The following is a 12,211-nucleotide window of genomic DNA, read 5'->3' as shown; positions in this document are numbered from 1 at the left end:
CACAGCGATAATCACCTCCGTCCTCCTCCTCCTGACAGGAGTAATACACAGCGATAATCACCTCCGTCCTCCTCCTGACAGGAGCAATACACAGCAATAATCACCTCCGTCCTCCTCCTCCTGACAGGAGTAATACACAGCGATAATCACCTCCGTCCTTCTCCTGACAGGAGTAATACACAGCGATAATCACCTCCGTCCTCCTCCTGACAGGAGTAATACACAGCGATAATCACCTCCGTCCTCCTGACAAAGGTAATACACAGCGATAATCACCTCCGTCTCCTCCTGACAAGAGTAATACACAGCGATAATCACCTCCGTACTCCTCCTCCTGACAGGAGTAATACACAGAGATAATCACCTCCGTCCTCCTCCTGACAGGAGTAATACACAGCGATAATCACCTCCGTCTCCTCCTGACAGGAGTAATACACAGCGATAATCACCTCCGTCCTCCTCCTCCTGACAGGAGTAATACACAGCGATAATCACCTCCATCCTCCTCCTCCTGACAGGAGTAATACACAGCAATAATCACCTCCGTCCTCCTGACAGGAGTAATACACAGCGATAATCACCTCCGTCCTCCTCCTGACAGGAGTAATACACAGTGATAATCACGTCCGTCCTCCTCCACCTGACAGGAGTAATACACAGCAATAATCACCTCCGTCCTCCTCCTGACAGGAGTAATACACAGCGATAATCACCTCCGTCCTCCTCCTCCTCCTGACAGGAGTAATACACAGCGATAATCACCTCCATCCTCCTCCTGACAGGAGTAATACACAGCGATAATCACCTCCGTCCTCCTCCTGACAGGAGTAATACACAGCAATAATCACCTCCGTCCTCCTCCTGACAGTAGTAATACACAGTGATAATCACCTCCGTCCTCCTCATGACAGGAGTAATACACAGCGATAATCACCTCCGTCCTCCTCCTCCTGACAGGAGTAATACACAGCGATAATCACCTCCGTCCTCCTCCTGACAGGAGTAATACACAGCGATAATCACCTCCGTCCTCCTCCTGACAGGAGTAATACACAGCGATAATCACCTCCGTCCTCCTCCTGACAGGAGTAATACACAGCGATAATCACCTCCGTCCTCCTGCTGACAGGAGTAATACACAGCGATAATCACCTCCGTCTCCTCCTGACAGGAGTAATACACAGCGATAATCAACTCCATCCTTCTCCTGACAGGAGTAATACACAGCGATAATCACCTCCGTCTCCTCCTGACAGGAGTAATACACAGCGATAATCACCTCCGTCCTCCTTCTCCTGACAGGAGTAATACACAGCGATAATCACCTCCGTCCTCCTTCTCCTGACAGGAGTAATACGCAGTGATAATCACCTCCGTCTCCTCCTGACAGGAGTAATACACAGCGATAATCACCTCCGTCTCCTCCTGACAGGAGTAATACACAGCGATAATCACCTCCGTCTCCTCCTGACAGGAGGAATACACAGCGATAATCACCTCCGTCCTCCTCCTGACAGGAGTAATACACAGCGATAATCACCTCCGTCCTCCTCCTGACAGGAGTAATACACAGCGATAATCACCTCTGTCTCCTCCTGACAGGAGTAATACACAGCGATAATCACCTCCGTCCTCCTCCTGACAGGAGCAATACACAGCGATAATCACCTCCGTCTCCTCCTGACAGGAGTAATACACAGCGATAATCACCTCCGTCCTCCTCCTGACAGGAGTAATACACAGCGATAATCACCTCCGTCCTCCTCCTGACAGGAGTAATACACAGAGATAATCACCTCCGTCCTCCTCCTGACAGGAGTAATACACAGCGATAATCACCTCCGTCCTCCTCCTCCTGACAGGAGCAATACACAGCGATAATCACCTCCGTCCTCCTCCTCCTGACAGGAGTAATACACAGCGATAATCACCTCCGTCTCCTCCTGACAGGAGTAATACACAGCGATAATCACCTCCGTCCTCCTCCTCCTGACAGGAGTAATACACAGCGATAATCACCTCCGTCCTCCTCCTCCTGACAGGAGTAATACACAGCGATAATCACCTCCGTCTCCTCCTGACTGGAGTAATACACAGCGATAACCACCTCCGTCTCCTCCTGACAGGAGTAATACACAGCGATAATCACCTCCGTCCTCCTCCTGACAGGAGTAATACACAGCGATAATCACCTCCGTCTCCTCCTGACAGGAGTAATACACAGCGATAATCACCTCCGTCTCCTCCTGACAGGAGTAATACACAGTGATAATCACCTCCGTCCTTCTCCTGACAGGAGTAATACACAGCGATAATCACCTCCGTCCTTCTCCTGACAGGAGTAATACACAGCGATAATCACCTCCGTCCTCCTCCTGACAGGAGTAATACACAGCAATAATCACCTCCGTCCTCCTGACAGGAGTAATACACAGAGATAATCACCTCCGTCCTCCTCCTCCTGACAGGAGTAATACACAGAGATAATCACCTCCTTCCTCCTTCTCCTGACAGGAGTAATACACAGCGATAATCACCTCCGTCTCCTCCTGACAGGAGTAATACACAGAGATAATCACCTCCGTCCTCCTGACAGGAGTAATACACAGCGATAATCACCTCCGTCCTTCTCCTGACAGGAGTAATACACAGCGATAATCACCTCCGTCCTCCTCCTGACAGGAGTAATACACAGCGATAATCACCTCCGTCCTCCTGACAGGAGTAATACACAGCGATAATCACCTCCGTCCTCCTCCTCCTGACAGGAGTAATACACAGCGATAATCACCTCCGTCTCCTCCTGACAGGAGTAATACACAGCGATAACCACCTCCGTCTCCTCCTGACAGGAGTAATACACAGTGATAATCACCTCCGTCCTTCTCCTGACAGGAGTAATACACAGTGATAACCACCTCCGTCCTCCTTCTCCTGACAGGAGTAATACACAGCGATAATCACCTCCGTCTCCTCCTAACAGGAGTAATACACAGCGATAATCACCTCCGTCCTTCTCCTGACAGGAGTAATACACAGCGATAATCACCTCCGTCCTCCTCCTGACAGGAGTAATACACAGCGATAATCACCTCCGTCCTCCTCCTCCTGACAGGAGTAATACACAGCGATAATCACCTCCGTCCTCCTCCTGACAGGAGTAATACACAGCAATAATCACCTCCGTCCTCCTCCTGACAGGAGTAATACACAGCGATAATCACCTCCGTCCTCCTCCTGACAGGAGTAATACACAGCGATAATCACCTCCGTCCTCCTCCTGACAGGAGTAATACACAGCGATAATCACCTCCGTCCTCCTCCTGACAGGAGTAATACACAGCGATAATCACCTCCGTCTCCTCCTGACAGGAGTAATACACAGCGATAATCACCTCCGTCCTCCTCCTCCTGACAGGAGTAATACACAGCGATAATCACCTCCGTCCTCCTCCTCCTGACAGGAGTAATACACAGTGATAATCACCTCCGTCCTCCTCCTCCTGACAGGAGTAATACACAGCGATAATCACCTCCGTCCTCCTCCTCCTGACAGGAGTAATACACAGCGATAATCACCTCCGTCTCCTCCTGACAGGAGTAATACACAGCGATAATCACCTCCGTCCTCCTCCTGACAGGATTAATACACAGCGATAATCACCTCCGTCCTCCTCCTCCTGACAGGAGTAATACACAGTGATAATCACCTCCGTCCTCCTCCTCCTGACAGGAGTAATACACAGCGATAATCAGCTCCGTCCTCCTCCTCCTGACAGGAGGAATACACAGCGATAATCACCTCCGTCCTCCTCCTGACAGGAGCAATACACAGCGATAATCACCTCCGTCTCCTCCTCCTGACAGGAGTAATACACAGCGATAATCACCTCCGTCCTCCTCCTGACAGGAGTAATACACAGTGATAATCACCTCCGTCCTCCTCCTGACAGGAGTAATACACAGCGATAATCACCTCCGTCCTCCTCCTCCTGACAGGAGTAATACACAGCGATAATCACCTCCGTCCTCCTCCTGACAGGAGTAATACACAGCGATAATCACCTCCGTCCTCCTCCTGACAGGAGTAATACACAGCGATAATCACCTCCGTCCTCCTCCTGACAGGAGTAATACACAGCGATAATCACCTCCGTCCTCCTCCTCCTTACAGGAGTAATACACAGCGATAATCACCTCCGTCCTCCTCCTCCTGACAGGAGTAATACACAGTGATAATCACCTCCGTCCTCCTCCTGACAGGAGTAATACACAGCGATAATCACCTCCGTCCTCCTCCTCCTGACAGGAGTAATACACAGCGATAATCACCTCCGTCCTCCTCCTGACAGGAGTAATACACAGCGATAATCACCTCCGTCCTCCTCCTCCTGACAGGAGTAATACACAGCGATAATCACCTCCGTCCTCCTCCTGACAGGAGTAATACACAGTGATAATCACCTCCGTCCTCCTCCTGACAGGAGTAATACACAGCGATAATCACCTCCGTCCTCCTCCTGACAGGAGTAATACACAGCGATAATCACCTCCGTCCTCCTCCTGACAGGAGTAATACACAGCGATAATCACCTCCGTCCTCCTCCTGACAGGAGTAATACACAGCGATAATCACCTCCGTCCTCCTCCTGACAGGAGTAATACACAGTGATAATCACCTCCGTCCTTCTCCTGACAGGAGTAATACACAGCGATAATCACCTCCGTCCTCCTCCTCCTGACAGGAGTAATACACAGCGATAATCACCTCCGTCCTCCTCCTCCTGACAGGAGTAATACACAGTGATAATCACCTCCGTCCTCCTCCTCCTGACAGGAGTAATACACAGCGATAATCACCTCCGTCCTCCTCCTCCTGACAGGAGTAATACACAGCGATAATCACCTCCGTCCTCCTCCTCCTGACAGGAGTAATACACAGCGATAATCACCTCCGTCCTCCTCCTCCTGACAGGAGTAATACACAGCGATAATCACCTCCGTCTCCTCCTGACAGGAGTAATACACAGCGATAATCACCTCCGTCCTCCTCCTGACAGGAGTAATACACAGCGGTAATCACCTCCGTCCTCCTCCTGACAGGAGTAATACACAGCGGTAATCACCTCCGTCCTCCTCCTGACAGGAGCAATACACAGCAATAATCACCTCCGTCCTCCTCCTGACAGGAGTAATACACAGCGATAATCACCTCCGTCCTCCTCCTCCTGACAGGAGTAATACACAGCGATAATCACCTCCGTCCTCCTCCTCCTCCTCCTGACAGGAGTAATACACAGCGATAATCACCTCCGTCCTCCTCCTCCTGACAGGAGTAATACACAGCGATAATCACCTCCGTCCTCCTCCTCCTGACAGGAGTAATACACAGCGATAATCACCTCCGTCCTCCTCCTGACAGGAGTAATAAACAGCGATAATCACCTCCGTCTCCTCCTGACAGGAGTAATACACAGCGATAATCTCCTCCGTCCTCCTCCTGACAGGAGTAATACACAGCGATAATCACCTCCGTCCTCCTCCTGACAGGAGTAATACACAGCGATAATCACCTCCGTCCTCCTCCTCCTGACAGGAGTAATACACAGCGATAATCACCTCCGTCCTCCTCCTCCTGACAGGAGTAATACACAGCGATAATCACCTCCGTCCTCCTCCTGACAGGAGTAATACACAGCGATAATCACCTCCGTCCTCCTCCTCCTGACAGGAGTAATACACAGCGATAATCACCTCCGTCTCCTCCTGACAGGAGTAATACACAGCGATAATCACCTCCGTCCTCCTCCTGACAGGAGTAATACACAGCGATAATCACCTCCGTCCTCCTCCTCCTGACAGGAGTAATACACAGCGATAATCACCTCCGTCTCCTCCTGACAGGAGTAATACACAGCGATAATCACCTCCGTCCTCCTCCTGACAGGAGTAATACACAGCGATAATCACTTCCGTCCTCATCCTGACAGGAGTAATACACAGCGATAATCACCTCCGTCTCCTCCTCCTGACAGGAGTAATACACAGCGATAATCACCTCCGTCCTCCTCCTCCTGACAGGAGTAATACACAGCGATAATCACCTCCGTCCTCCTCCTGACAGGAGTAATACACAGCGATAATCACCTCCGTCTCCTCCTCCTGACAGGAGTAATACACAGCGATAATCACCTCCGTCCTCCTCCTGACAGGAGTAATACACAGCGATAATCACCTCCGACCTCCTCCTCCTGACAGGAGTAATACACAGCGATAATCACCTCCGTCCTCCTCCTCCTGACAGGAGTAATACACAGCGATAATCACCTCCGTCCTCCTCCTGACAGGAGTAATACACAGCGATAATCACCTCCGTCCTCCTCCTCCTGACAGGAGTAATACACAGCGATAATCACCTCCGTCCTCCTCCTGACAGGAGTAATACACAGCGATAATCACCTCCGTCCTCCTCCTGACAGGAGTAATACACAGCGATAATCACCTCCGTCCTCCTCCTCCTGACAGGAGTAATACACAGCGATAATCACCTCCGTCTCCTCCTGACAGGAGTAATACACAGCGATAATCACCTCCGTCCTCCTCCTGACAGGAGTAATACACAGCGATAATCACCTCCGTCCTCCTCCTCCTGACAGGAGTAATACACAGCGATAATCACCTCCGTCCTCCTCCTGACAGGAGTAATACACAGCGATAATCACTTCCGTCCTCATCCTGACAGGAGTAATACACAGCGATAATCACCTCCGTCTCCTCCTCCTGACAGGAGTAATACACAGCGATAATCACCTCCGTCCTCCTCCTCCTGACAGGAGTAATACACAGCGATAATCACCTCCGTCCTCCTCCTGACAGGAGTAATACACAGCGATAATCACCTCCGTCTCCTCCTCCTGACAGGAGTAATACACAGCGATAATCACCTCCGTCCTCCTCCTGACAGGAGTAATACACAGCGATAATCACCTCCGACCTCCTCCTCCTGACAGGAGTAATACACAGCGATAATCACCTCCGTCCTCCTCCTCCTGACAGGAGTAATACACAGCGATAATCACCTCCGTCCTCCTCCTGACAGGAGTAATACACAGCGATAATCACCTCCGTCCTCCTCCTCCTGACAGGAGTAATACACAGCGATAATCACCTCCGTCCTCCTCCTGACAGGAGTAATACACAGCGATAATCACCTCCGTCCTCCTCCTGACAGGAGTAATACACAGCGATAATCACCTCCGTCCTCCTCCTCCTGACAGGAGTAATACACAGCGATAATCACCTCCGTCTCCTCCTGACAGGAGTAATACACAGCGATAATCACCTCCGTCCTCCTCCTGACAGGAGTAATACACAGCGATAATCACCTCCGTCCTCATCCTGACAGGAGTAATACACAGCGATAATCACCTCCGTCTCCTCCTCCTGACAGGAGTAATACACAGCGATAATCACCTCCGTCCTCCTCCTCCTGACAGGAGTAATACACAGCGATAATCACCTCCGTCTCCTCCTGACAGGAGTAATACACAGCGATAATCACCTCCGTCTCCTCCTGACAGGAGTAATACACAGTGATAATCACCTCCGTCTCCTCCTGACAGGAGTAATACACAGCGATAATCACCTCCGTCTCCTCCTGACAGGAGTAATACACAGCGATAATCACCTCCGTCCTCCTCCTCCTGACAGGAGTAATACACAGCGATAATCACCTCCGTCCTCCTCCTGACAGGAGTAATACACAGCGATAATCACCTCCGTCCTCCTCCTGACAGGAGTAATACACAGCGATAATCACCTCCGTCTCCTCCTGACAGGAGTAATACACAGCGATAATCACCTCCGTCCTCCTCCTGACAGGAGTAATACACAGCGATAATCACCTCCGTCCTCATCCTGACAGGAGTAATACACAGCGATAATCACCTCCGTCTCCTCCTCCTGACAGGAGTAATACACAGCGATAATCACCTCCGTCCTCCTCCTCCTGACAGGAGTAATACACAGCGATAATCACCTCCGTCCTCCTCCTCCTGACAGGAGTAATACACAGCGATAATCACCTCCGTCCTCCTCCTCCTGACAGGAGTAATACACAGCGATAATCACCTCCGTCTCCTCCTGACAGGAGTAATACACAGCGATAATCACCTCCGTCCTCCTCCTCCTGACAGGAGTAATACACAGCGATAATCACCTCCGTCCTCCTCCTGACAGGAGTAATACACAGCGATAATCACCTCCGTCCTCCTCCTCCTGACAGGAGTAATACACAGCGATAATCACCTCCGTCCTCCTCCTGACAGGAGTAATACACAGCGATAATCACCTCCGTCCTCCTCCTCCTGACAGGAGTAATACACAGCGATAATCACCTCCGTCCTCCTCCTCCTGACAGGAGTAATACACAGCGATAATCACCTCCGTCCTCCTCCTCCTGACAGGAGTAATACACAGCGATAATCACCTCCGTCTCCTCCTGACAGGAGTAATACACAGCGATAATCACCTCCGTCTCCTCCTGACAGGAGTAATACACAGCGATAATCACCTCCGTCCTCCTCCTGACAGGAGTAATACACAGCGATAATCACCTCCGTCCTCCTCCTGACAGGAGTAATACACAGCGATAATCACCTCCGTCCTCCTCCTCCTGACAGGAGTAATACACAGCGATAATCACCTCCGTCTCCTCCTGACAGGAGTAATACACAGCGATAATCACCTCCGTCCTCCTCCTGACAGGAGTAATACACAGCGATAATCACCTCCGTCCTCCTCCTGACAGGAGTAATACGCAGTGATAATCACCTCCGTCCTTCTCCTGACAGGAGTAATACACAGCGATAATCACCTCCGTCTCCTCCTGACAGGAGTAATACACAGCGATAATCACCTCCGTCTCCTCCTGACAGGAGTAATACACAGCGATAATCACCTCCGTCTCCTCCTCCTGACAGGAGTAATACACAGCGATAATCACCTCCGTCCTCCTCCTGACAGGAGTAATACACAGCGATAATCACCTCCGTCCTCCTCCTGACAGGAGTAATACACAGCGATAATCACCTCCGTCCTCCTCCTGACAGGAGTAATACGCAGTGATAATCACCTCCGTCCTTCTCCTGACAGGAGTAATACACAGCGATAATCACCTCCGTCTCCTCCTGACAGGAGTAATACACAGCGATAATCACCTCCGTCCTCCTCCTGACAGGAGTAATACACAGCGATAATCACCTCCGTCCTCCTCCTGACAGGAGTAATACGCAGTGATAATCACCTCCGTCCTTCTCCTGACAGGAGTAATACACAGCGATAATCACCTCCGTCTCCTCCTGACAGGAGTAATACACAGCGATAATCACCTCCGTCCTCCTCCTGACAGGAGTAATACACAGCGATAATCACCTCCGTCTCCTCCTGACAGGAGTAATACACAGCGATAATCACCTCCGTCTCCTCCTCCTGACAGGAGTAATACACAGCGATAATCACCTCCGTCCTCCTCCTGACAGGAGTAATACACAGCGATAATCACCTCCGTCTCCTCCTGACAGGAGTAATACACAGCGATAATCACCTCCGTCCTCCTCCTCCTGACAGGAGTAATACACAGCGATAATCACCTCCGTCTCCTCCTCCTGACAGGAGTAATACACAGCGATAATCACCTCCGTCCTCCTCCTGACAGGAGTAATACACAGTGATAATCACCTCCGTCCTCCTCCTGACAGGAGTAATACACAGCGATAATCACCTCTGTCTCCTCCTGACAGGAGTAATACACAGCGATAATCACCTCCGTCTCCTCCTCCTGACAGGAGTAATACACAGCGATAATCACCTCCGTCCTCCTCCTGACAGGAGTAATACACAGTGATAATCACCTCCGTCCTCCTCCTGACAGGAGTAATACACAGCGATAATCACCTCCATCCTCCTCCTCCTGACAGGAGTAATACACAGCGATAATCACCTCCGTCCTCCTCCTCCTGACAGGAGTAATACACAGCGATAATCACCTCCGTCCTCCTCCTGACAGGAGTAATACACAGCGATAATCACCTCCGTCCTCCTCCTCCTGACAGGAGTAATACACAGCGATAATCACCTCCGTCCTCCTCCGTCTCCTCCTGTCGCCGGCTGGGAATCTATATGTGGATGAAGGACCTGTGATGACGTCTTCACCATGTGATCAGTCACGTGAGGGGGCGGAGCTCCCCGGAGCACAGTGTAAGCGGTGGATGAAGGACCTTTGTGGTGACCATGTGACCTGAGGGGGAGGAGCTTGTGCTGTGAGGACTGGAGAAGTGATGGAGCGTGGTAGTGTCGGAGAATGCTGGGAGTTGTAGTGCTGCAACCTCCCTGTAATGTCCTCGTATCCCATCTCACAGGGTGGACATGCTGGGCCTTGTAGTGCACGTGTCACTTTGCTCTGCTGCTTCTACATATCCCAGTGATTTTCATTCTCACTTTTTACTTACCTGATGAAACACGTGGGGATGGCTGGCGCTGATCTCCCCCACACCAGGGCCGGACTGGGATTAAACTTCAGCCCACCTGTCACATGGTGACTTGTATAATATCTGTGTACACTTGTAGGCTACAAGAAGTGAGGGGAGTGTAACACGACTATATAACATATAATTACAGCTGTATCCAGCATTACAGCACAGCCCCCATAGAATGTAATGCAGCACAGCCCCCATAGAATGTAATGCAGCACAGCCCCCATAGAATGTAATACAGCACAGCCCCCACAGAATGTAATACAGCACAGCCCTCATAGAATGTAATGCAGCACAGCCCCCATAGAATGTAATACAGCACAGCCCCCATAGAATGTAATGCAGCCAGCCCCCATAGAATGTAACACAGCGCAGCCCCCATAGAATGTAACACAGCGCAGCCCCCATAGAATGTAACAGCGCAGCCCCCATAGAATGTAATGCAGCCAGCCCCCATAGAATGTAATGCAGCCAGCCCCCATAGAATGTAATACAGCACAGCCCCCATAGAATGTAATGCAGCCAGCCCCCATAGAATGTAACACAGCGCAGCCCCCATAGAATGTAATACAGCGCAGCCACCATAGAATGTAATGCAGCCCGCCCCCATACAATATAATGCAGCACAGCCCCCGTAGAATGTAACACAACGCAACCTCCATAGAATGTAACGCAGCACAGCCCCCATAGAATGTAACACAGCACAGCCCCCATAGAATTTAATGGAGCACAGCCCCCATAGAATATAATACAACACAACCCCCATAGAATGTAATGCAGCACAGCCCCCATAGAATTTAATGGAGCACAGCCCCCATAGAATATAATACAACACAACCCCCATAGAATGTAATGCAGCACAGCCCCCGTAGAATGTAACACAGCACAGCCCCCATAGAATTTAATGGAGCACAGCCCCCATAGAATATAATACAACACAACCCCCATAGAATGTAATGCAGCACAGCCCCCATAGAATGTAACACAACGCAACCCCCATAGAATGTAATGCAGCACAGCCCCCATAAAATGTAACACAACGCAACCTCCATAGAATGTAACGCAGCACAGCCCCCATAGAATGTAACGCAGCACAGCCCCCATAGAATGTAACGCAGCACAGCCCCCATAGAATGTAATACAGCACAGCCCCCCATAGAATGTAATGCAGCACAGCTCCCATAGAATGTAATACAGCACAGCCCCCATAGAAAATAAAGCAGCACAGCCCCCATAGAATGTAATACAGCACAGCCCCATAGAATATAATACAGCGCAGCCCCCATAGAATGTAATGCAGCGCAGCCCCCATAGAATGTAATACAGCCTGATCCCATAGAATGTAACGCAGCACAGCCCCCGTAGAATGTAATGCAGCCTGATCCCATAGAATGTAATACAGCACAGCCCCCCATAGAATGTAATGCAGCACAGCCCCCATAGAATGTAATGCAGCACAGCCCCCGTAGAATGTAACGCAGCACAGCCCCCGTAGAATGTAACGCAGCACAGCCCCCGTAGAATGTAATACAGCCTGATCCCATAGAATGTAACGCAGCACAGCCCCCATATAATGTAATGCAGCACAGCCCCCGTAGAATTTAATGCAGCACAGCCCCCATAGAATGTAACGCAGCACAGACCCGTAGAATGTAACGCAGCACAGCCCCCGTAGAATG

General features: G+C 50.6%; 1 protein-coding gene across 2 annotated transcripts in view; it reads right to left on the bottom strand.

Moving 5' to 3' along the window:
- The window catches only part of LOC143783126 (uncharacterized), a 48,512-nt gene extending 38,295 nt beyond the window's left edge, over positions 1-10,217 (bottom strand). Inside the window, exon 1 of one of the 2 annotated variants that reach the window (XM_077271415.1) lies at positions 10,136-10,217. In XM_077271415.1, coding sequence (XP_077127530.1) covers positions 10,136-10,215 — 80 coding nt within the window. In that variant the 5' untranslated portion in view covers positions 10,216-10,217. Of the gene's footprint in view, positions 1-7,385; positions 7,436-10,135 lie in introns of those variants that run through there. The other variant, XM_077271416.1, reaches the window with a different exon arrangement.
- Positions 10,218-12,211: the final 1,994 nt, after the last annotated feature.

This window comes from Ranitomeya variabilis, chromosome 6, assembly GCF_051348905.1.
Source record: "Ranitomeya variabilis isolate aRanVar5 chromosome 6, aRanVar5.hap1, whole genome shotgun sequence".
Lineage (NCBI taxonomy): Eukaryota > Metazoa > Chordata > Amphibia > Anura > Dendrobatidae > Ranitomeya > Ranitomeya variabilis.
Note: the sequence above shows the minus strand (reverse complement) of the source record. Positions and strands in the feature narration are given on the sequence as shown.